The following is a 26,158-nucleotide window of genomic DNA, read 5'->3' as shown; positions in this document are numbered from 1 at the left end:
TGGCATTCCTTTTATTGTAATGCTCTAAACTTTTGGCTTAAGGTTTGTTAATGCTGTTTCCAGATAATTTTCCACTGTTACACAAATGAGGCAACTTTGTGAAACTATATATACCAGTTACTTATCAGCCCTGAATTTTAACCACTCACTTTGCTAAACTCAGTATGAAATCCAACCTCACAGAACTACAGTGGCAATTTGTTACTAGTAATATTCTAGAAGAAACATTAATTATTTTTGCTATATTCCTTTATCTACTTCAACCTAAAATCTGCTACCACTTTTTAGTAAAGGTGGAACAGAGAAATAAAATTCTTTAAAATATAGAAAATATATTTACTGTTAAGATTTTAAAAAAATAAAAAGCAGAAAGACAAAAAACCTGAGTACCCTAAAACAACTACAAAAATTTCTAATGTAGATTGTGTTTTAGTAGGTAATCACTAAGATTAACATCAGTTCAGGGAAAAAGTCTTAATAAATATCCAATTTAACCAAATAGCTGACAGAATTTTTCACATGAATATTTTTAGGAGATTCAAAATCCTTTAACAGATTTAAAATCTTTTAAGAATAAGAAAGAGCAAAAGTATGTAAAAATTATACAGAACTCTAGGCTATTGTATACATAAGGCAAATGTGACTATAGCACCTTGAGATAAAATATTTTTAATTATATTGTCATATGTATATATAAAATAGAACATTTTATACTGGTTATGTGAACTAATTATAGCCTACAAATCTTATCTTAACCAGAACTTCCTGAATGGCTGACAAAGTACATTAGTGAGGTAAAACAGGTGGTACATGAGACCCACTCATTTTTCAAGGATTTTTCAGTTTTTGACTTTCATGCTATCATCTTCAAGGCACCAGTCCAAGTGCTCGTTAATTTCAGAATTCAAAACTTCATTATGACAAACTGGACAATTAACCATTTTGCTCTGACTGGACGAACTACTGGAATTTTGAGTTGTGGTTGTAGGAGATGAACTACACTTCTGATCGCTTCCACCACTTTGTATTTTCCTTTTCTTGATAAAAAAATTGTCAAAAACAGTCTTGTCTTCTAGCCTGGGTCGTTTATTTGGGACTTTATCTTCAGATCCACTCACAACCTGGGATGCAGTAACAGATGCTGACTCCACGGCTTTTAAAGAATTTCTTAGGGGCATATTAGAAGATGTAGCCATTCTTTGAGAACTAGAAGAGCTTGAGTTTTTAGTGGCATCACCAACTGTTAAGCTTTTTATTGGGGATCCACTCACATTTCTGAAAGCTTTTGGGTTGGCAACTGATACTCTAAAGAAGTAGTTGTTTAAAACACTTTGGTGATTGGCATTAAGAACAGGGGAAATCAGATGAGATTTTTTATATGAACCATTCTGTTCAAATTTTACCTCAAGTTTAGAGCTTGGTCTTACGGCATTTCCTGAGTGATCTTGACTTAAACAACCTTGGGTTTTATTGAAGGCATTAGAGATCAACTTTCCAGATGAAGGTGAGTTGCTTGTTTTGCCTAGAACATATCCTTTCCCACTAAAAGGGATTAATCGCTGTGCCTCACCTCTACTGGTTTTATCTGCAAGAGAAGCAAATAAGAATTTTCTTCAACTCAGAATGAAACAGTAAATATTAAGTGAAAAGGACAGTTTTCCAAAAATATATTATTTAACTTGAGCCACAGAATAATTAACAATTAACAGCAGAATGACAATCTTCAAAAGCAAAGCTCTAAGAGAAAGAAAAAAAAAGACAAAGTTCTGAAACTGAAAAAACACAGAAGATAAAAAATGTATCTTGGGGCCAGCACTGTAACATAGTGGGTAAAGCCACCACCTACAATGTGGGCACCGGTTCTAATCCCAGGTGCTCATCCAGTCTGCTATGGCCTAGGAAAGCAGTGGAAGATGGCCCAAGTTCTTGGACCCCTGCACCTGCATGAGAGACCCAGAAGAAGCTCCTGGCTCCAGGCTTCGGATGGACGCAGCTCCAGCCCTTGCAGCCATCTGGGGAGTGAACCAGTGTATGGAAGACATCTCTCCTCTCTCTCTGCCTCTGCCTCCCTGTAACTCTGTGCCTTTCAAATAAACTTTTTTTTTTTTTAAATGTATCTCATATTTAGATAAAGAATCCTGGAGTTGGCACTGTGGAGTAGTAAGTTAAGCTGCCGTCTGTGGTGCCAGCATCCCATATGGGCAACCGGTTCAAGTCTCAGCTGCTCCACTTCTGATCCAGCTCTCTACTAATGTGCCTGAGAAAGCAGTGGAAAATAGCCCAAGTACTTGGAGCCCTGCCACCCACATGGGAGACGTGGATGGAGCTCTAGGGTCCTGGCTTCAGCCTGGCCCAAACCCAACCATTATGGCCATTTAGGCAGTGAAACAGTGAAGTTCTCTCTCTCTCCCTATCACTCTTTCAAATCTATCCAATAAAATATTTAATTTAAAAAAACAGCATATATAAGAGAGCTTCAAAAAGTTCATGGAAAATTCTAATTGTCCTCTTAAAAAAAAAAAAAGACCATAACAAAGGATTTTTGGATATTTTCACCATAAATAAATGTTAAACATTTGAGGAAATAGATTGTTTACCTTGATTAGACATTATACAGTGTTTATGTATAGAATATCCCAAAAGTATGTATAATTTTAATGTTCATTAAAAATTTTGTAAAAAAGAAAATTCTCATTGTCTTCCAATTCCATTTTCCATGAACTTTCTGAATCCCTCTCAATATGTCATTTCCCTTTTCCACCCATACAGTAATGGTGGAAGTCACTCAGAATCCAGCTGATAAGAAGGGGTGTGGTGAGGACCTGCTCTTCAGGCACTGTTATTTGAATTACTGATTTTTAATTTGACAATCTTTTGCTGTCTGTTTTCTAATAACTCAATTGGGTTAAGATAGGAGAAGGGACTTTACTTCAAATATTATCAATGGAAAAATTTCTTTTATTCATTTCTATATATAGAGAAATATATCTTCCTATTATCATTTCATGGAAAATGAAATTTTTTTTCTTAAGTCTACACTTGAAAACTTCAAGGGGGACCGGCGCTGTGGTGTAGTGGGTAAAGCTGCCACCTGCAGTGCCAGCATCCCACATGAGCGCCGGTTTGAGTCCTGGCTGCTCCACTTCCAGTCCATCTCTCTGCTATGGCTTGGGAAAGCAGTAGAAGATGGCCCAAATCCTTGGGCCCCTGCACCCACGTGGGTGACCCGGAAGCAGCACCTGGCTCCTAGCTTTGGATCGGTGCAGCTCCGGCCGTTGCGGCCAATTGGGGAGTGAAAGATCAGATGGAAGACCTCCCTCTCTCTCTCTCTCTCTGCCTCTCCTCTCTGTACATAATTCTGATTTTCAAATAAATAATAAATCTTTAAAAAAAAAAACTTCTATACTAGGAACAATCTTTAAGCTTATCTTTTTTTTTTTTTTTTTTGACAGGTAGAGTGGACAGTGAGAGAGAGAGACAGAGACAGAGAGAAAGGTTTTCTTTTTGCCATTGGTTCACCCTCCAATGGCCGCCGCATGGCGCTGATCGGAAGCCAGGAGCCAGGTGCTTCTTCCTGGTCTCCCATGCAGGTGCAGGGCCCAAGGACCTGGGCCATCCTCCACTGCCTTCCTGGGCCATAGCAGAGAGCTGGACTGGAAGAGGGGCAACCGGGACAGAATCCGGCACCCTGACCGAGACTAAAACCTGGGGTGCCGGTGCCGCAAGCAGAGGATTAGCCTAGTGAGCCGCGGTGCCAGCCAAGCTTATCTTAATACTGGTTCCTAAAGGATAGTAATTCTTTACATTATAGCTATGATCATGGAAAAGTTGGAAAAATATTAAAGTACCTTTATTCTCCCCTGCTGATTCCAGGTGCTGTCCTAGTTTCATCTTTCCTCTGCCTTTCTTTGAGTAGTTCTCTGGTTCCTTGATTTTTATATAAGTGCCTCCACAGGTTTTCTGGTGCTTGGCCCACCAATAGTCATGAGCAGAGGGCGCCCTGTTTGTAGCACGTTTGACATAGCCATAATACGGTTTTTCATACTGACATGGCCCATTGCAGCGCCACCAATGTCGCCGGTACTCATCCACCTCATCGTGAAAAGTATGGTATACCTGAGTTGAGAGAGGAGTTTTAGTATATGATGAACGTACAAGTTAACAATTTTAAGAAAATATTGCATATAAACAGTCTTGGCAGGGGTGAGGATTAAACTGTCCATTTCCCAGAGCTTTCTGAAAAGTTTAAATTTGGGAAAAACAATGGCTATATTTAGTTCCTGCTCAAAAATCCATCCTAATGGAAAATAACAGCAATTAATTTAATATTTCCTAAACTGTGTAAAAAAAAAAAAAACACACCAAACTCATGAGCTTAGAAGACAATGCTTTTAAAAACAAAGTCTACGGGGCAGGCGCTTGGCGCAGTGGGTCTAAGCCCTGGCCTGAAGTGCCAGCATCCCATATGGGCTAGAACCAGCTGCTCCTCTTCTGATCCAGATCCCTATTAATGCATTTGGGAAAGCAATGGAAGACAGCCTAAGTCCCTGGGCAGATGGAACCAGCGGATGGAAGACCTTTCTCTCTGTCTACCGCTCTCTCTAACTCTGTCCTTCAAATAAACAAAGATAAATTTAAAAAAAAAAAAATTAGGGGCCGGCACTGTGGTATAGCAGGTAAATGTTGCCGCCTGTAGTGTCGGTATCCCATATGGGTACCAGTTCAAGTCCTGGTTGCTCCACTTCTGATCCAGCTCTCTGCTGCAGCCTGGGAGAGCAGTGGAGGATGGCCCAAGTCCTTGGGGCCCTGCACCCACGTGGGAAGACCCAGGGGAGGCTCTGATTCCTGGCTTTGCATTGGCACAACTCCCGCCGTCGGGTCATCTGGGGAGTGTACCAGCGGATGGAAGACCTCTCTCTCTCTCTCTCTCTCTGCCTCTCCTTCTCTAACTCTGATTTTCAAATAAATAAATAAATCTTAAAAAAAAAAAAAAAATCCATGAAAACCTTCCATAGACGCTGTCTCAGAAATGAAGTTTTAAAACTAACATCAATTAAAATAAAGATTTGATATATATAACACCATAAGAATCATTGTTACTGATAAACTGAAATTTTCCCTGTAAGTAACCATACCAAAATGTTCTGGGGGCCAGCATTGTAGTATAGCAGGTTAAGCCTCCACCTGCAACGCCAGCATCCCATATGAGTGCCAATTCGAGACCCCTGTTCCACTTCTGATCCAGCTCCCTACCAATGTGCCTGGGAAAGCAGTGGAAGATGGCCCAAGTGCTTGTGCCCTACACCCACGTGGGAGACTCGGAAGAAGCTCTGGCCATTGCGGTCATTTGTGGAGTGAACCAGAGGATGGAAGACAGATTGATCAGAGTCTCAGTGTCTGTCTGTCTATCTCTCTCTCTCTCTCTGTCTTTCCTCTTTGTAACTCCGCCTTTCAAATAAATAATAAATAAACTATTTTCTGTAAACGCTTGACCCTAGCATACAAGCATCCTAACCAATGAAGCCTCTGCTAAGCTTGCTTTCCACATTCTCGAAGTTCTTGGCTACTCTCTGTGATAGACTTTAGGGGTAACATTTTATCTGTTCAGAAATGTGTCTCTCTTACCAAACTGAAAATTCTCCAGAATTTGAATGTTTTCATTTTTGTAGCCCTTATGCCTAATAAAACACAACTGTAGTGCTCGGCACAGCAAAGGTATTCAGTAAGTATTTGCCAAGTGAAGGAAAAGTCATTGAGTTAAATGAAAAATTCTTTGTAATATTCTTTTCAGTCCTTAAGCAAGATTCTTTTCACTCACCCTATAAATGAAATCTTAACTTAGATCCTAAGCAGAAAGCAGTTCTACTTGAAAGAGGGTTTGCTCTGCCAACACAGAAACATTTAGCAATGCGGAGTATAATTTAAAAATTGCCACTCATGGAGTAGGCACCTAAATTAGTAGTTAAGATGCCACTTGCACCTGCATCCCATATGGGAGTGCCTGGGTCTGAGAGCCAGCTCCACTCCTGATTCCAGCTTCCTGCTAATGCATACCCTGGGAGGCAGCAGGTGACACTCAAGTAGTTAAGTTAGGTCCCTGCCACTCACATGGGAGACCTGTACTGTGTTACCAGCTCCTGGCACAGACCTGGCTATTGCAGGGACTTGGGTAGTGAAATCAGCACATGCATGGGAACTCTCTCTCTCTGCCACTCAAAACAAAAAAAAAAAATTTCTTAAAAAGAAACTGTCAATCCTAAGTGCCTATATACACTTTTTCTTCTGTCTTCTCAGCGGCACATCACTATTTGTATAAGAATAAGGAGTATATAGCCGGCGCCGAGGCTCAAGAGGCTAATCCTCCGCCTGCGGAGTCGGCACATCGGGTTCTAGTCCCGGTTGCTCCTCTTCCTGTCCCGCTCTCTGCTGTGGCCAGGGAGTACAGTGGAGGATGGCCCAAGTCCTTGGTCCCTGCACCCACATGTGAGACCAGGAGAAGCACCTGGCTTCTGGCTTTGGATCAGCGTGGTGCGCCGGCCGCAGCGTGCCTATCGCAGCAGCCATTGGGGGGTAAACCAATGGTAAAGGGAGACCTTTCTCTCTGTCTCTCTCACTGTCCACTCTGCCTGTCAAAAAAAAAAAAAAAAAAAAAGAATAAGGAGTATCTGTGTGTAAGTATTTTTCTAACAAAGACCTTTATCTTCTAATAAAAGGTAATGCTAAGTTTTCTATAACTCCATTGACAGTTTTATATTATTTCTCTATCAGAAACAAGAATATTACTTTAATTGACAAGCATGCAAATACTGCACCTTATTTTAGATGCAGAAGGTACTGGGACATAAGTTTTTGGGCAAAGAGATTATGTTGGACTGTCCTCTCCATTATGTTCAGAACCTGTCACTTAATAATCCACTAACAAAGACAGAGAATTAGATCTGTTTTGCTTCCAACTCTTCTAACTCCTACAGCCCAGGAATGTGACTTTTATTTAACAATGTAGTCACTAAAATAAAATATTGCCTGACAGCATGAAAGTAGATTCCCTGTAAAGTTTGTTCTAACAGGATGTAACTTGTAGAACCAACGGGTATTCACTCTGTAAAAACCTTTCCTAAGAAAAAGACACAGTCAAGATAAAAGAGTATATTCTCTTCCAACTGAACAATGGGAAAGACACCAGGGTTAAACCTAGTCATTTATGAAAGTACTTTCAGGGTTGGCACCGTGGCTCACTTGGTTAATCCTCTGCCTGGGGTGCTGGTATCCCATATGGGCACCAGTTCTAGTCCTAGTTGCTCCTCTTCCAGTCCAGCTCTCTGCTGTGGCCCGGGGAAGGCAGTGGAGGATGGCCCAAGTGCTTGGCCCCTGCACCCATATGGGAGACCAGGAGGAAGCACCTGGTCCTGGCTTTGGACTGGCGTAGCTCCGGCCGTAGCGGCCATTTGGGGAGTGAACCAACAGAAGGGAGACCTTTCTCTCTGTCTCTCTCACTTTCTAACTCTATCTATCAAATAAATAAATAAATAAGAAAGTACTTCCAGGGGCCGGCACTGTGGCACAGCGGGTTAACAGCCTGGCCCCAGGTGGGCACCGGTTCAAGACACGTCCCATCCAGCTCTCTGCTCCACGTCCCATCCAGCTTTCTGCTATGGCCTGGGAAAGCAACAGAAAATGGCCCAATCCCTTGGGCCCTTGCACCCAAGCAGGAGACCCAGAAGAAGCTCCTGGCTCCTAGCTTCGGATCAGCGCAGCTCCGGCCATTGTGGCCAACTGAGGAGTGAACCATCGGATGGAAGACCTCTCTCTCTCACTCTCTCTTTCTGCCTTTCTTCTCTCTGTGTAACTCTTTCAAATAAATAAATAAATCTTTAAAAAAAAAAAAAAGTACTTCCAAAAGTGCATGGAAAAATATAGAATTTGAGTTTATTCTGGTGCAAAAATAACTGAAACATGTAATCAATAATTAACTAGGTCTTTAGAAAAGCAAAAAATGATAGATTCCCCAAATGGCCGCGAGCTTCCACAGCTTTCCCAGGCATACAGGCAGGGAGCTGGATCAGAAGTGGAGCAGCCAGGACTCAAACTGGTGCCCTTATGGCATGCTGGCACTGCAGGTGACAGCTTAACCCTCCAAGCCACAATGCCATGTCCAGAACTTTTCATTTTCCATCACACTGCCTTTACTGACTTTGAAAGAAAGGAAATACCTGGAAGTGAGTATTTAGGCTAACAAAGATGCCCACATCCCACAGTGGAGTGCCTGGGTTGACTCCCCTCTCTGGCTCCTGGCCCCACTTCCTGCTAGTACAGACCCTAGGAGACAGTGATAATGGCTCAAGTAAGTGCCACCTTTGTGAGAGACTTGGATTGCATTCCCAGCTTCTAGCTTTGGCCCTGATCCTGCCTCAAGCATTTTAATCCTTTAGGGAGTAAACCAGTAAACAAGAACTCTCTCAAATAAATGAATAAAATTTTGTAAAAATACACACACACACACACACAGAATTTAATCTATGTTGGAATTCATATTCTACTCGGTTCAATTTAATATTTGCTAATCCCATGAAGGGTACTTTACATCTTTACCTAGATATACATAAAGAAGAGTAAAAGCTATCCTGTGTTCAGAAGTATAAAAGTAAAATAAACATTGTGAAAGGTTAATATCTCTGTTGAGGGGATTCAAAAAGAGGGAGAAGTTACATCCCATTGGAAAGATGAAGGACACTGTGATACAAATTAGAAGAGCGAGCACACTTTAAGGAAGGGACACACATAAGGAGGGCAGGGAGGTAAAAAATTCAGTTAAACAGAAACACAGGACACAAGCAGGAGAGTTGGGGTTGGGGATATGAAGAATATGATTATTTAATAATTATTTAATAAAATGAATACAATAAAAATGACTAATTAGTGCCAAAATTGTGCTAAAATGTTTGGCATGTGTTTTCTCCTCTAATTCTTTCTCCTCACAAGGCTCCAATACATAGGTATTATTATCACCCCCCATCTGCCATGTGAGTAAAATAAGACCTAGAAGAGCTAAGTAGCTCACAAGGTTAATCATTAGTGAAGGCGCATTTGAACCCCAGTAGTCTGACGGCTCATGCTTTTTTGACCCCAGGCTTTGCCACCTGCTACAATACTATGCAGAGATATGAATGAAAAAGATTTCTGGTGAAGGAAGTGACATATGAAATACTACCAGAATATAGGATGGACTGAAAGAAACTACAGGGGCTGGTGCTGTGGCATAGTGGGCTAAGCCTCTGCCTGAAGCACCGGCATCCCAAATGGGCATCAGTACGTGTCCTGCCTGCTCCTCTTCCGATCCAGCTCTCTGTTATGGCCTGGGAAAGCAGAAGATGGCCCTGTACCCAAGTGGGAGACTGGGAAGAAGTGCCTGGCTTCGGATCAGCTCAGCTCTGGCCATTGAGGCTGTTTGGGGAGTGAACCAGTGGATGAAGACCTTTCTCTCTCTCTCCCTTTCTCTCTGTCTGTAACTCTACCTCCCAAAATAAATAAAATCTTAAAAAAAAAAAAAAAAACAAAACCCTACAATCTCTCAAATATAACCTCAGAGATCCTTTTAACATTCCAGAGGAGAGGTGTTGCATGCCTGAATTACCTTTGCATAAAATGTTGACCTACAGGGCAAGTGTTTGGCCTAAGAGGTCAGTCTCTGGTGGAACACCTGCCTTCCATATCAGAGTATATGGAGTCAATTCCCACATCCCAATCCTAATGCCAGCTTTCTGTTAATGCACACTCTGCTGCCTGGGAGACAACAGTAATAGCTTAACTGGGTTCCTGCTACCCACGTGGGAAACCTGGGTTGAGTACCAGGCTCCAGGCTATGGCCTGGCCCAGCCCTGGCTGTTACAGGCATTTAGGAGTGAACCAATGACAACAATTCTATTTGTCTCTCTGCCTTTCAAATAAATAAATTAGTTAATTTTTTTTTAAATGTTGACCTATAGGAAGTCAGAGGTCTCAGGCACACTGCTGCTCTGCTGCCCTTCTACCATGTAAGCTCAGACAAAACAATCAGCATCTTCTACTCTAGGACTTTCATTCACGGCTGAAAATCCTCATAGTGTTTGTTTCTTGCTATTCCTATATTTTTAATTAAATCTCAGGAGCTACTGAATTAATAGCTACTAAACATCATAAATACATAGGGCTTTACACACCGTTATATTGGCTCCAGTCAGGTGGTTGATGCGATTCATATGTTTACAAAACTCTGGACCATGTCCTTCCCGGTCTTTATCATTATTAGTCACAAATAAATAGGCGTGTATCATTTCATGCAAGAGAGTCTGAAACAGAAAACAATCAGATCAATTTGTTACGGAACATTTTGATCACAGGCTCAAACTGATAAAAATCATGAACCACCTTTCAAGAAAACTTTTGTAAGCACACATTCAAAACTGTTGCATATAACATCTGAAGCTTCGTAGCTCCCAGGTTAAGAACTCCTTTGTCCAGGAAGGCTTCTATTAATCAAAATCCAGAAGAAAATATAAATGAATTCTACAACAAAAACTTTATAATTCTGATAGGAAACAATTTATTCATTAATATGAAAGAGAAACTCAGAAAAAGATACATGTAATTCATACCATAGGTTATTAATTACTAATATTATAAAGGGTTCCTAATGAGAAAAGAGAAATAACACTTCCATTTTAAAATGGACAAAGGTTACAGAGTTCACGAGGTATAAGTGATCCATAAACATATGAAAACCTGCTCAACTTCATTTATAAGAGAAATGTGAATCAATAGTATATTAGGGCCGGTGCCACGGCTCACTAGGCTAATCCACCCCCTGCTGCGCAGGCACCCCGGGTTCTGGTCCCAGTCGGGGCACCGGATTCTGTCCTGGTTGCTCCTCTTCCAGGCCAGCTCTCTGCTGTGGCCCGAGAATGCAGTGGAGGATGGCCCAAGTCCTTGGACCCTGCACCCGCATGGGAGACCCGGAGGAAGCACCTGGCTCCTGGCTTCGGATCAGCGTGGCGCACCAGCCGTAGCAGCCATTTAGGGGGTGAACCAGTGGAAAAAGGAAGACCTTTCTCTCTGTCTCTCTCTCTAACTCTGCCTGTCAAAAATTAAAAAAAATAGTATATTAGGATACTATTTCTTGCTTATCAAGATTGGCAAAACCCCTAAAGCTTGACATTGTTAGTAAAGCTAAGAGAAAATAAACTTCACCACACATTGCCGGCAAAGTGTGAAATGGTACACCCTCTGTGGAGAATTTGGTGGTATCTAACAAAATTACAAATTCATTTATCCTTTGAGCCAGCAATACCCAGCCTAACATGAAAGGTCATATATGCAAAGCATATTTTTTTGTGGCACTGTTTATAATGGCGAAAGATTAGAAATAACTCAAGCGTTTAGCAATAGAAGCTCAGCTGAATGCACTATAGTACATCTACAAGATGGAATTCTATGCAGCCAAAAAAAATGAAAAAAAGTTCTATGAGATTATTTGGAGGAAGTGCCAAAATATAGGAAAAAGATAAAGTACAGGGGCTGGCATTTTGGTGTAGTGGGTAAAGCCACCGCCTGTGACGCCAGTATTTTATACAGACACCAGTTTGTGTCCCCCAGCTCCCTGATAATGTCCCTGGGAAAGCAGCAGAAGATAGTCCAAATGCTAGGGCCCCTTTACCCACATGGTAGACCCAGAGAAGCTCCTGGCTTCAGCCCAGCCCAGCTCCTGCTGTTGTGGCCATTTGGAGAGTGAAACAGTAAATGGAAGATGTGTATGTGTGTGAGTGTGTGTGTGTGTGTGTATCCTCTTTTTCTGTAACTCTGCCTTTCAAATAAATAATCTTTAAAAAATACATTGTGTGGGTGCCGGTACTGTGGCGTAGCAGGTAAAGCCACCATCTGCAGTGTCAGCATAACATAAGGGTGCTGGTTCCAGTCCCAGCTGCTGCTCTTCTTCTGAACCAGCTCTCTGCTATGGCCTGGGAAAGCAGTAGAAGATGGCCCAAGTCCTTGGGCCCCTGCACCTACGTGGGAGACCCGGAAGAAGCTCCTGGTTCCTGGCTTCAGATCAGCACAACTCCCGGCAACAACTTCTCTCTTAGGAGAGAATCAGCAGATGGAAGATCTCTCTCTCTCTGCCTTTCAAATAAATTAGTAAATCATATATATATATATATATATATATATATATATATAGTGTATGTGGTAGAGGGGAATAGTAAATGAATGGAAGTATTTGTAAAACAGAAAAATGAAGGCCGGCGCCGTGGCTTAACAGGCTAATCCTCCGCCTTGCGGTGCCGGCACACCGGGTTCTAGTCCCGGTTGGGGCGCCGGATTCTATCCCGGTTGCCCCTTTTCCAGGCCAGCTCTCTGCTATGGCCCGGGAAGGCAGTGGAGGATGGCCCAAGTCCTTGGGCCCTGCACCCCATGGGAGACCAGGAGAAGCACCTGGCTCCTGCCTTTGGATCAGTGCGGTGTGCCAGCCGCAGTGCAGTGGCCATTGGAGGGTGAACCAACGGCAAAAAGGAAGACCTTTCTCTCTGTCTCTCTCTCTCACTATCCACTCTGTCTGTCAAAAAAAATAAAAATAAAAATAAAACCAGAAAAATGAAAGAAAAAGTTAAGGAACTAATGATAGTTCCTATAGTAGGCAGGAAGCTCAGGACAGAGAAGGACAGGCATAGAACAAGATTCTAGTCTTAGGGTTTCAATTCATGTAAAATTTTAAACACACAATAAAACCTACTGTTTATTTCACTTCAAGGATAGAGAAGTTTATGTGTAAAATTTTAGAAAGCATTCAGGATTACTAAGGCTTTTTGCTCTAAAAAATACAAATATGATTTTTTTTAAAAAATAAAAATCATAACAATATTCAAAAGCATACTTTCTTCAAAATCTTCCAGAATTTTTTTCTTGACAGGCAGAGTGGACAGTGAGAGAGAAACAGAGAGAAAGGTCTTCCTTTGCCGTTGGTTCACCCTCCAATGGCCACCGCGGCTGGCGCACCGCACTGATCCAAAGGCAGGAGCCAGGTGCTTCTCCTGGTCTCCCATGCGGGTGCAGGGCCCAAGCACTTGGGCCATCCTCCACTGCACTCCCGGGCCACAGCAGAGAGCTGGCCTGGAAGAGGGGCAACCGGGACAGAATCCGGCACCCCAACCGGGACTAGAACCCAGTGTGCCAGCGCCTCAAGGTGGAGGATTAGCCTATTGAGCCGCGGCGCCGGCCCCAAAATTTTTAAAGCATAATTTTCATAGAAGAACTAACTTGCAATAATGAATTTTAGTCTTATAAAATTAGGTTGAAAAGAAAAATGGGGAAAATTACACATTTTAACATGGTCATTATGAAAATGTCCCTTTTAAAATTATTAACTGTGTTTCTTAAAAAGAACTTTATTTTTCAAGTAAATGAAATTCAATTCAAAAGATTCATACTCAACAAAGGCCACTCTACATTTCAAAACTTTGCCAACCTTTTAAAATACTGACAATTTTCTTATAAAGGAGAAACAAATTTAGAGTGCTGATTTTGGGTTCAATTAAACATTAAACACATTTTGAAAATAATACATGACACCATACAAAACATTTTTAGCTTTATATACCTACTGCTTTCCATATTTAGCTAGAGTCAAGCTCTATAATATGGTCCCAACATACTTGTTTCCCATTAATGTTCTACCTGGTCAAAGGCAACAATTTCTGGTCCTAAATATGTCACGAGTTCTCTTTTGTTCATAAAACTCCCTTACATTCTGCCAAGAGTAGTCTACTATCTCTTCTTGTCCATAGTCCAATCTGTCCTTTAAGGCTCAGCTCTCCAGATTTTAATGAGCAGTAGGAATAGCTATAAGGCAGTATTGATGAGGCTGAGTGATACAGGGGACAGAATAAGACCTTGAGAGCCAGGGACTAGAGCCTAAACCAAGGATCTATTATTTATTAAGAATGAGACATGGGAAAAGTTCCTACCTGCTCTAGGGTAATGGCTACAATTAATCTAGTTCAAAGTCAGGCACACAGGGCCGGCGCAGCGGCTCAACAGGCTAATCCTCCGCCTTGCGGCGCCGGCACATCGGGTTCTAGTCCCGGTCAGGGCACCGGATTCTGTCCCGGTTGCCCCTCTTCCAGGCCAGCTCTCTGCTATGGCCCGGGAAGGCAGTGGAGGATGGCCCAAGTCCTTGGGCCCTGCACCCCATGGGAGACCAGGAGAAGCACCTGGCTCCTGCCTTCGGATTAGTGCGGTGCGCCGGCCACAGCGGCCATTGGAGGGTGAACCAACGGCAAAAAGGAAGACCTTTCTCTCTGTTTCTCTCTCACTGTCCACTCTGCCTGTCAAAAAAAAAAAAAAAAGAAACAAAGTCAGGCACACAAAAGGTGTTGAAGAGTGAGTGGGTAAGAGTGGTAGTAGTACTAATAAAATCTGTATTTATAAATCTTGACTTCTTTTCCTTTTCTGAATCCCATTCATTATGAGTCAATTAAGTATTTGCAATACATTCGTCCTCTGTGCTTGACCAGGCTGATGCTATGGCTTTCTGCCGACAGGAAATGCTCCCCTCACAGGACTAGCGGCCATTTCTAATCCTCCCATTCAGCAGTTTAAAAAAAAAAAAGTTCATATGTTTAATCATTTATACAATACACATTTATCACATAGATAGTCTTCCAATTAGGGCTCCTTATAAGGCTGATTTGGTTAATAATGCTGTTCAAATTTTTGGTTTATGTGTACTATTTTTTCTGCTTGTTGAATTACTAAAATAGTTGTGTTTTTGCACCTCCAAATTTATGTTTCAAAGAACTTAAAACTATACTACCTTTCACAGTCATGTTTTTGTTTAATAAACTTATCATCATTATAAAATGTCCCCTTTCTAGTAAAACCTGTGTCCTTGAGGTTTTTCAGTCTGATTTTTTTTTTAATATTTATTTATTTGAAAGTCAGAGTTACAGAAAGAGAGGAAGAAAAAGAGAGAGAGAGAGAGAGAGAGAGAGAGAGAGAGAATCTCCCATCTTCTGGTTCACTCCCCAGATGGCCACAAGAAGCCAGGGCTAGGCCAGACCGAAGTCGGGAGTCAGGAGTTTCTTCCAGGTCTCCCACATGGATGGCAAAGGCTCAAGCATTTGGGCCAACTTCCTCTGCTTTTCCCAGGCCACTAGCATGGAGCTGGATTGGAAGTGGATCAGCCAGGACACGAACCAACGCTCATATGGGATGCTGGCATCATAGGTAGAGGCTTTACCTGCTATGCCACAACACCAGCCCCTTTTTAGTCAGATATTAATATAGCCATAATAGCTTTCTGTTGCAAAATGTCTGGATGACATAATTTTCCATTCTCTTAACATGTGTACATCTTTACTATAATTACGCCTCTTTTAATCTAATATAGGTTGAGTATCCCTTATCTGGAATGCTTGTGACCAAAACTATTTTGGATTTTGAAATATTTTCACTTACATAATGAGACATCATGGGGATAGTACCTAAGTCTAAACACAAAATTAATTTGTTTCATATATACCTTAAGACATGTAGCTTGAAGGTAATTTTACATGCTGTTTTTAGGGTACTTGAGTTTCTGCTGCGACATCAAGTTAGGTGTGGAATTTTCCATTGTAGCATCTTGCTGGTACTAAAAACGTCTTGGATTTTTAAAACATTTTGGATTTTCAGATTAGAGATGCTCAACCTTTTTTTTTTTTTTTTTTCTTTAAGATTTATTTATTTATTTGAAAGTCAAGAGTTACAGAGAGGGGTATTTTCAATCCGCTAGTTCACTCCCCAAATAGCCACAGTGGCCAGGGTTGGGCCAGGCCGAATGCAGGAGCCAAGAGCTTCACCCAGGTCTCCCACGTGGGTGCAGGGGCCCAAGGACGTGGACCATCTTCCACTGCTTTCCTAGGCCATTAGCAAGAAGCTGGATTGGAAGTGGGGCAGCCAGGACATGAACCAGAGTCCATATGGGATGCTGGTGCTGCAGGCGGAGACTTAACCCACTGTGCCACAGTGACAGCCCTCAACCTTTTTGTTATTCCGTATCTTTAACTGAAGTGTTTAGCTTGCTTACATTTAATGTAATAATGGATACTGTTTATGCCTACTTTCCTCTTTGTCATCTGGGCTTTGTTCTTTATTCCTCCTTTTTCATTAACCAAGTATTTCTGTTGAGCCATTTTATACTTAGCAGCTACTTACTTTTTTTTTTTTTCCACAAAATGTGATCAAAAAAGAAACACATAATATACAATTTACCATATTAACCTTTTTATGTAACTAATTCAGTAGTGTTAAGTATTTCCATATTGTGAAACCTATTACCTTTTATTATGCTTAAAAATAGCATCCTTCACAATTTCCAGGCATGTTTATGTTTAACATATTTACCACTCCAGGCTCTTCTGTGTAGATTTCCCAAGGCATATTACTGCAGCAGGACAAATCCCACTGGGAGCACACTGGGTGTCTACCTAGTCCAACCCAAGTTACGTTTAGTAGATGCCTAAAGTAAGCACAGTGGTCCCTCTGCTCTGTTTTGCTAGCAAGAGTGATCACAGCCCTGGATGTGAAGTGTGCCCTCCGGCTGACTTCAGCTGCCAACCCAGCAACACGGTGATTTAACAGAGGATCATGAACATTTCTGTGTCTCAGCAGGAAAACCTGGATTCTAGGTGGTTCTCTGCATCTAAATATGGAACTTAAACAAATTACTTAACGCCTCCAAACCTTCACTTCCTCATTTAAAATGAAGATGGGGTCGGCATTGCGGCACAGCAGGTAAACTTGCTGCCTGTGACACCAGCATTCCATAGCAGCACCAGTTTGAATCTCAACTGTTCTACTTCTGATCCAGTCCCTGGGAAGGTCCCTGGGAAAGCAGTGCAAGATGGTCCAAATGCTTGGGCCCCTGCCACCCATGTGGGACACCCAAGCTTTGGGCTTTGGACTAGCCCAGCACTGGCTGTTGCAGTCATTTAGGGAGTGAACCAGCAGATGGAATATCAATCAATCAATCAATCAATCTCTCCCTCTAACTCTGCCTTTCAAAAAAAAAAATCTTTTTTAAAAACTGAAGATCACAACACATAGGGCTATCATAAAGATTAAATAAGATACGAGATAAAACATCTAAAAGCCTTTCTTAACTTTGAATCACTGTAAAAGTATTAGGTACTCATTATTATTTGCCCCATAACTCAAGTGCATACTATGAGAAAAATGTTTCTTTTTAAATGCAGAAGTTAGTTCAAAGCAATCTAAATCAATGACAAGAATCTGTAAATTACTGAGCTAAGAATCAGGTTTACTCAAAGAATACCTCTACAAGATCCTTTCTTGGTCTTAACTTTAAAAGGGGTTCACTAAGACGGATGGAACACATCCCACCACTTCCTTCATAGCTGCATATCCCAGCACACCTGGAAAACAACCACCACAAAAATGGGTTACAGTTATCAAGCAGATACAAGAGAGACCAAACAAATCCTTATACATTCTTGAGAGCTGACAGGAGAACTCTATGGGGAGAGAGCTTTCTGGAAAGGATATCCTCTTTGGGAACAGACACTAGTGTTTCATCTCAGTTCATGAAGAGCAATGGCTTCCCATACCATTGCCAGGCTGCATGCAATAGCTCATCCAGGACAATCCTGTTCTATTCTAAGCCTCTTCCCCCCACAAGCTATAATCAGTTTGTGGTGGTGAACAAGCAGCATATATGAAGGAGATTTGTACTTTAAACACAATTTTGTATCACACCTTAATCTGTCTTACTGTAGGTTGTTTTGCAAGAACAACCATGGGGGGCAGGCACTGTGACACAGCAGGTTCAGCCCCTGCTTCAGTGACCAGCTCCCTGCGAATGCCCCTGGGAGACAGCAGAGGATGGCCCCACTACTGGAGTTTCTGTCACCTGTGTTGGAGACCAAGATGGAGTTCCTAGCTCTCGCATTCAATCTGGCCTACCCCCACCCCACCCCCAACCTCACCCCACCCCCCTGTTGTGGATATTTAGGAAGACAACCAGCAAATGGAAAATCTCTGTCTTTCTCGGTCAACAAAAGAAGCATGGCAAAGTGGTAACTGAAATTTAACTCTGATAATGTGCAGATTACCAACTCAAATCAGGAGCTCTCAAACTTCATATGTAGAGAGGGGATCCTTTTAGAAGCATCACCAAAGAGCTCCTGAGTCGAGAAATATGGAAACCTCAGCTCCCTCCCCATTCCAAAACACTAGCTCACTACACCAAGTGGTGGTTTGTTAACTAGGCCACCACGCAGCCTTCGGGAGTTTTTCTGCGTCCCCGGCTCCCTTTCTGGAAAGATCTGAGAGCTTGTCCCTCTTGTTTTCTAGAGCACTAGCATAGGAAGGTTAGAAACGTGTTACTTTCAAGTGGGGCGAGCTGTCTTTTGTTTTTTCTTCTTTTGGTCTTTTTCCCCCTCATTACGTCCTAATTCCAACCACAGTGGCGTTCTTAGCTGTTTGAACTGGATAAGAAGGGAGACACACATCAAGGGTCCAAAGCCAAACGCTCAGGTTTAACTCCCCTGGGACTGGCAGGCAAGAAGTGCGGCCCCCTCCGCCTCGGTTCCCCCCGCGGGGCTCGGGACTCACAGGGTCATGCGCACGCTCCACTTCACCTCCACGGCCTCCAGCTGGCCCCAGAAAAACCGGTCGTTGAACTGCACAAACAGGGCCTGCAAATCCGGCGTGGGGTCCACCAACTCCCAGGACGCGTCTACCAGCGACAGGGGCTCCTGGCCGCCATCGCGCTCCGCAACCTGCAAGTTCCACTCCTCCTGAAGCTGAAGTGCCAAAACCAGGTCCTCATCCATCACCGCCAGGATCCCAGTCGGGGCTCACTGGCGTTAGGCTGACTCCCGACTCAGGCCGCAAAAACGTTTCCGAGGCTTCAAACTCCTAGGATACCGGTTCTCGGGCTGCTCTCGGGGTCGCTCTGCCAGTCTCGCGAGAACTCGGGGAAACCTGAACTGAGAACAGGAACCAGAACCGAGTTTGCTCCGAACGCCGACGGCAAGATTCTAGGGCTTAAACAAGAAACCAGCCGTGACACCTCCGAAACTGGAGCAGAACCCGGGGCTCGGCCCGAGGACGGTTTCAGGAAGCTAGTTATCGCGTTTACGCTTCACCAGGAACTTCAAACCCCAACGTCAAGCTCTGCGCATGCGCAGTACTTAAGCCTCGCTCTCTCGCCCTCTCCCCGCTTCCGCAATAACTCCTCCTGCGCGTGCGCTGTAGTTCGCGGGCAATCCTGCGCAGTCGTACGGTCTGCACTCAGCCGCTTGCGCAGGCGCAGTGTGAGCAGCTCAGACCCGGGCGCAGGCGTACTCGTCTTGCTCGCATCTTTGCTTCCTAAGCCCTGGAGCTCGGCTGGAGTTGGGTGGGTCTCCACAGCAGTGGCGACCAGTGACAGCGGCTGCCTGAGACCCAGACGGAAATGGCGATGGCGATGTCGGACAGTGGAGCGAGCCGCCTGCGGCGGCAGCTAGAATCAGGGGGCTTTGAGGCACGGCTGTACGTGAAGCAGCTCTCGCAGCAGTCGGACGGGGACCGGGACCTCCAGGAGCACCGGCAGCGCATCCAGGCTTTGGCGGAGGAGACAGCGCAAAACCTGAAACGCAACGTCTACCAGAACTACCGGCAGTTCATAGAGACGGCCCGCGAGATCTCCTACCTGGAGAGCGAGATGTACCAGCTCAGCCATCTCCTGACGGAACAGAAGAGCAGCCTGGAGAGCATCCCGCTCACCCTGCTGCCGGCCGCGGCCGCCGCCGCCGCGGGAGCCGGCGCCGCCTCCGGCGGGGAGGAGGGGGCGGGTGGCGCCGGGGGCCGAGACCACCTCCGAGGCCAGGCCGGCTTTTTTCCCAGCCCCGGGGGCGCCTCGCGTGACAGTTCCGGCCCGGGCGAGGAAGGAAAGCAGCGCACTCTCACCACCCTGCTTGAGAAGGTGGAAGGCTGCAGGCACCTGCTGGAGACCCCGGGGCAGTACCTGGTGTACAACGGGGACCTGGTGGAATACGAAGCGGATCACATGGCCCAGCTGCAGCGGGTGCACGGCTTTCTCATGAACGACTGTTTGCTGGTGGCCACCTGGCTGCCCCAGCGGCGGGGGATGTATCGCTACAATGCTCTCTATCCCCTAGATGGCCTGGCCGTGGTCAATGTCAAGGACAACCCACCCATGAAGGACATGTTCAAGCTGCTGATGTTCCCCGAGAGTCGTATTTTTCAGGCAGAAAATGCCAAAATAAAACGAGAGTGGCTGGAGGTGCTGGAAGAAACCAAGAGGGCCCTCAGTGAAAAAAGACGAAGGGAACAGGAGGAAGCAGCGGCCCCTAGAGGGCCTCCCCAAGTGACCTCCAAGGCCACGAACCCGTTTGAGGATGATGAAGAAGAAGAACCAGCCGTCCCCGAGGTAGAGGAGGAGAAGGTGGACCTATCGATGGAATGGATCCAGGAGTTACCTGAAGACCTGGATGTGTGCATTGCTCAGAGGGACTTTGAGGGGGCCGTTGACCTGTTAGATAAGTTGAATCATTACCTAGAAGACAAGCCCAGCCCACCTCCTGTAAAAGAACTCAGGGCCAAGGTGGATGAGCGGGTCCGGCAGCTCACAGAGGTGCTGGTTTTTGAACTGTCCCCAGATCGTTCCTTGCGAGGTGGGCCCAAGGCTACTCGCAGGGCGGTTTCTCAGCTGATCCGGCTTGGCCAGTGCACAAAGGCTTGCGAGCTGTTTTTGAGAAACAGAGCGGCAGCCGTGCATACGGCCATCCGTCAGCTTCGTATTGAAGGTGCCACTTTGCTCTATATTCATAAGCTGTGCCATGTCTTCTTTACGTGTCTTCTTGAGACTGCCAGAGAATTTGAGACAGATTTCGCCGGCACCGACAGTGGCTGCTACTCTGCCTTTGTGGTCTGGGCGAGATCAGCCATGGGCATGTTCGTGGACGCTTTCAGCAAGCAGGTGTTTGATAGCAAGGAGAGCCTCTCTACGGCAGCAGAGTGTGTCAAAGTGGCTAAGGAGCACTGCCAGCAGCTGGGTGATATTGGACTAGACCTCACCTTCATCATCCATGCCCTTCTGGTGAAAGACATCCAGGGGGCCTTGCACAGTTACAAAGAAATCATCATTGAAGCCACCAAGCATCGCAACTCGGAGGAGATGTGGAGGAGGATGAACTTGATGACTCCAGAGGCCCTGGGCAAGCTCAAAGAAGAAATGAAAAGTTGCGGGGTAAGTAACTTTGAGCAGTACACAGGGGATGACTGCTGGGTGAACCTAAGTTACACAGTGGTTGCTTTCACCAAACAGACCATGGCGTTTTTGGAAGAGGCCTTAAAGCTGTATTTCCCAGAGCTGCACATGGTGCTGTTGGAGAGCCTGGTGGAAATCATTTTGGTGGCTGTTCAGCACGTGGACTATAGTCTTCGGTGTGAGCAGGACCCAGAGAAGAAGGCTTTTATCCGACAGAATGCGTCCTTTCTGTATGAAACAGTGCTCCCTGTGGTGGAGAAAAGGTTTGAAGAAGGTGTGGGGAAACCTGCTAAGCAACTCCAAGACCTGAGGAACGCATCTAGACTCATGCGGGTGAATCCTGAAAGCACAACATCAGTAGTCTGAGACTTGAGTCTGTTCATACGTGTACAGATTATAGTGCTTATATGTTATTTATATTTATATTGTTGTATTTAGCATATTCTGTATAGTCTCAAACACAGCTTACAAGTAAAAAGTGCCCTCAGAGATGCAAAATCAAAAGCAGAAAGGAAAAGAATGTGAAATTAAGCCCAAATAACAAAAATATCAGAGTTGTTAAAACATATACTGACCTTTTAAATTATGCTAGTTCTCTCATGGGTTTATGATCGCACTACAGTTATTTCAGCTTCTCCTTTGAACCAAAACACACTTTCTCACAGTGTATCTTATTCAGCACAGATACATATGTCTACAAATACATCAGTTTAAGTGTGTGTGAAAAGTTTCCCGGTTCACTACACGGTTACGTTTCTTAAAGGGTACAGTACCATATAAAACACCCTGCCTCAGTACTTCCCCTTCTTGAAGTGTGATTGAACACTTTTTGGGGAAAAGAAAGGAGTTGGGAAAGTTGGTTTTGGAGTAAACTCTAGTCAAAAGAATTCTTTCTCCATGATCTAGCTAGCTAGCTTGGGGACTCAGATTCTCCAGTCCCTATGTAAGAGGAAGCTTTTATACAAATTCAGACATTTCCAACATAATTTGATGGCTAGTTATTTTCACTTGCTAATTAGCAGCTCCATAGTTTCCTATTGGAGTTGGGAACGTTTACTTGGAAATCTTAAAGATTGTGATAAATGTTTTTCAACACGTTTCTGAATTGTGTGAATTTCCAGCTGGAGCTTTTGTCTTTGTTATATTTAAAAATAATAATAAAACAGGAAACTTGACGATCCTGACTGCAGCCGGTGATTTCAGCTCCCTTTTCAATGTAGGTTATTAGGGGCTGTCTTCAAGCAAATGCAAAAATTTTTTCACTGAACTATTTAGATTTTAGGGACTGAGTAGCTGGGAAAGTAGAAAAAAAATCATAAGCAAATCTCAGTGGTCTCACTGAGCATGACTAATTTTAGCAGAGATTTGTTTTTGGTTTTGTATTTTTGTAACAAAGTAGAGACCCGAAGTGAGATAGTGTGCCCAGAGGAAAGGGAAGAGGAGAATCTTTTCTTTAAAAAAAAAAAAAGAACAAACTCCTGGAATGCTCCGTGCTGTGTTTTTCTTGTTTTATTTTTTACTTTCCTTCTTTGCTTTTGAAAGTGAATATAATGCTTACCTTAGATTGTTAGTAACGCACAAATAAAAATAAATATGAGCTTCCCAAGATTTCTAAATGATTGCTTCCATTGTGTATTAATTATATGACATTCTTCATTCTTTGAGAGAAATTGTGCTTGCCAAGATTCATTTTTTTCCTAGTTGTGATTCTTGTCCTTAAGTGCCACTTTGGGTGCCAATGATTTCAAAAGGTCATTTCTTTCTTCTTAATAAAAATGGTGTTAATAAGACTGTAAAAATTATGTAAAAGCTAAAGTAGATTCCAAATAGTGGCTCAAGGTTGTAAAACTCCTTGACTTGATTACTTATGCTAGACCAGCCTTTTATTTTCTTTTTGACTGTGTTTAATCACAAGGTTGAAATTATTAAAATTACAATTTTAGGCCTGCGCCGCGGCTCACTAGGCTAATCCTCCACCTTGCGGCGCTGGCACACCGGGTTCTAGTCCCGGTCGGGGCACCGATCCTGTCCCGGTTGCCCCTCTTCCAGGCCAGCTCTCTGCTGTGGCCAGGGAGTGCAGTGGAGGATGGCCCAAGTGCTTGGGCCCTGCACCCCATGGGAGACCAGGAGAAGCACCTGGCTCCTGCCATCCCGCGCCAGCCGCAGCGCGCCTACCACGGCGGCCACCGGAGGATGAACCAACGGCAAAAAGAAGACCTTTCTCTCTGTCTCTCTCTCACTGTCCACTCTGCCTGTCAAAAATTTAAAAAAAAAAAAATTACAATTTTAATTTTTTTCATATAACTTTAGGATTTTCTAGATAACTACAACAATATCTCTGTGAACTAAATTATACTTTTTTAAGATGACTGGAAACTTGAATTTTGTAAAATTATGTTATTTGATTATTTTTGCCATTTACACTTTATAACATTATACTGTATGAAACTCAAGTATAAATACATGATGCTGGTCTGTGAAATGATACTTCTGAAATCAAAATTCCTCTTAAGGCATGAAGTTGTAGAAACTTAAATGTGTATGTAAACTCATATTTAAATGGTTTTGTCTTCATAGAACTGTCTACTTTTTGAAACTGGAAGTACAGAGTTTTCTTATGTTAAAATGTATGTGTCTCTTAATCAGAGTTATAACTGAAGGAAGTAAGCTTTTGCTGAATCAATTAGTGGGAAGTTGACTCAAGACCACCAGTGTTGTAATGTACCTTTGTGTCCAGAAAAAAAAAATTACAATAATTGCAATATTCAAAGTGGACTGAGACCTTCTAATTCTTTTGTTTCATTATACTCCAAAACAAACTCTAAAAATTGAATGCAGTTCAAAAATGCTGTACATATTGAAATATACAGCTCTAGCATTGACTGCCTTTGTTTTGTCTGCTTCAAGCAGAACACTGTCACTGGAGCTCGGAATCACAGACTTGATTGAATTAAATGCTGTTTGGGAAAGCGTGCCCTGTGGAATTAAGTCTCTTTTTTGATTAAAGTCTCATTTCACTTAACTGCTGAGGACTTTTTAAAAAATGCTACCTATAGAAGTCAGCACTTGCTTTTTGCAACTTGATATCTAGGATTGGGAATTTGGGACTTCATGTGTAGGTTAAATTAGTATATGTACATTTTGCTTATGCTGTGACATGAGGGAATCTGAAATGTTCTGTAAAAATAAATTAAAATTTTTCTTAAACATAAAATTATTACAGTGAATATTTTATTTAAGTTATACAAGTTTCATATGGGAATAATATTCTTATGCTCTTGCTACTGAACTGTTGAAGATCATAGTTTGTTTTTCATTTCTGTTACGTTTGTGGAGAGATTAGGCAGTTGTTAGTTGATTCAAGTAAGTGTTCTGCTAACTATAACAACTGTGACTAAATCAGATCTCAGTTCCTTAGGATTTTCTTGAATGGGAAATTTCACATGTACAAAATGTGAATTTAAAGTAAATTCATCTGCACATCCTGAAATAAAGAAAATATAGGCATAACACCTAGGACCTAAGTGACATGGTTCTGCTTTTTTAAAGTAATATATAGATACTGAGGAAACTGTCACAGATTTTAAATACTTAGTGATTAATTTAAAAGAGTGTTATATGAGGCTGGAGAGTTCAAAATAAATTTCTGCATGCTTTATTCTGTTAGATGCTTAAAATTTGGGAAAAGTCAACAAATACAAATTAGAGAATAAATGCCCAGTTGTTTAGAGTAGGAATATTGAGAAGGAAGACTGCAATGTAATTTTTGAGTAGCTTGGAAATTTCTTGTAGGATTGTTAGCAACTGTGCTGTTCTTTGAGGAATGGAGAAGACAGATGTTTAAGAAAAAGGTAGAGCATGCTGTGAGCAGAGATACAGATGTGGGAATGGGGGTGTCAAGTGAAAAGATCTACTTGAAAAGACTGCATAGTGTGGGAAGAGGTATGTAAGTAATCCACATTTGTTAAGAAACCTTCAACTGCCATCTTCCAGCAGTTCACCAACATGATGAACACAAAGGGAAAGAGGAGTACATGCTCTCTAGGTCTTTTAGAAGACATGGAGTTTTTCCTTTGGTGCACACATGCACATCTACAAGAAAGGTGATATTGAGACAGTAAGGGAATGGATACTAGAAAGGAAGGCCCCCTAAATGTTTCCAGGGCAAACCTGGAAGAGTGTACAGTGTTACCCAGCATGCTAGAAATAAGGGCAAGCTTCTTGCCAAAAGAATTAATGTGTATAATGAGCATATTGAGCACTCTTAACAGCTGAGCTAGCTTCCTGAAAGATGTGAAGGAAAATGATCAAGAAATACAGGAACCCAAAGAGACAGCTACGTGGGTTCAGCTGAAACACCAGCCTGCTCCACCCAAAGAAGCCCACTTTGTCAGAACCCATGGAAAGGAGCCTGAGCCGCTAGACTCCATTCCCTATGACGTTGCCATATAATATGTGTAAATGAGTAAATAAAAACCTGTGGACTACTATTTAAAAAGAGAGAAAGAAACCTTCAATTCATACAGAAGGAAATAAAGTAAAAATTCAAAGTCCTTATGCCCCACCAATCCCCCGAAAACACCATAACCAGATATACTAGTAAGAGTTTCATGTACATGCCAGAAATTGGGTCATACAATATATATCATAACACATCTTGCTTTTATTCACTTAACAATTGAGAATTTTTAAAACATGTTCCTCTTAAAAAGGAAGAGTGTCAGGAAAGGAGTAAGTGAAGATAAAAACTTTTTTTTAACTTTATGTGTTCTTACCACAATTTGTTAAAAATATCAGTATTACTTTGCATTTGATTACATATTATTTTAAATACATGTAAATATATGTGCATTTGCT

The 26,158-nt window shown here is 42.8% G+C and overlaps 2 protein-coding genes across 2 annotated transcripts; one reads left to right on the top strand and one right to left on the bottom strand.

The window, feature by feature from the left end:
- Positions 1-672: 672 nt before the first annotated feature.
- SPRTN (SprT-like N-terminal domain) lies at positions 673-19,382 on the bottom strand. Its single transcript, XM_062210608.1, has 5 exons — positions 18,640-19,382; positions 17,342-17,441; positions 10,197-10,325; positions 3,849-4,116; positions 673-1,585 (listed from the first exon to the last, which is right to left on the bottom strand). The coding sequence occupies exons 1-5, from the start codon at positions 18,858-18,860 to the stop codon at positions 840-842; spliced, it is 1,464 nt and encodes a 487-aa protein (XP_062066592.1). The 5' UTR covers positions 18,861-19,382; the 3' UTR covers positions 673-839.
- Positions 19,300-24,500, top strand: EXOC8 (exocyst complex component 8). Its single transcript, XM_062210607.1, has one exon. It carries the CDS (start codon positions 19,484-19,486, stop codon positions 21,665-21,667), a length of 2,184 nt encoding a protein of 727 aa, XP_062066591.1. The 5' UTR covers positions 19,300-19,483; the 3' UTR covers positions 21,668-24,500.
- The last annotated feature ends 1,658 nt before the right edge of the window (positions 24,501-26,158 follow it).

The sequence above is a fragment of the Lepus europaeus genome, chromosome 14, assembly GCF_033115175.1.
Source record: "Lepus europaeus isolate LE1 chromosome 14, mLepTim1.pri, whole genome shotgun sequence".
Taxonomy (NCBI): Eukaryota; Metazoa; Chordata; class Mammalia; order Lagomorpha; family Leporidae; genus Lepus; species Lepus europaeus.
This window is presented reverse-complemented; position numbering and strand designations above follow the sequence as displayed.

What these genes read in the sequence shown, in the direction of transcription:
- SPRTN (XM_062210608.1), bottom strand. Translation starts at nt 18,860, where the DNA reads ATGGATGAGGACCTGGTTTTGGCACTTCAGCTTCAGGAGGAGTGGAAC. An exon ending in TGGAGCGTGCGCATGACCCT is followed by an intron (nt 17,442 to 18,639) that starts GTGAGTCCCGAG and finishes GTTGTTTTCCAG; the next exon opens with GTGTGCTGGGATATGCAGCT. An exon ending in TGACTGGAGCCAATATAACG is followed by an intron (nt 4,117 to 10,196) that starts GTGTGTAAAGCC and finishes CTCTCAACTCAG; the next exon opens with GTATACCATACTTTTCACGA.
- EXOC8 (XM_062210607.1), top strand. Translation starts at nt 19,484, where the DNA reads ATGGCGATGGCGATGTCGGACAGTGGAGCGAGCCGCCTGCGGCGGCAG.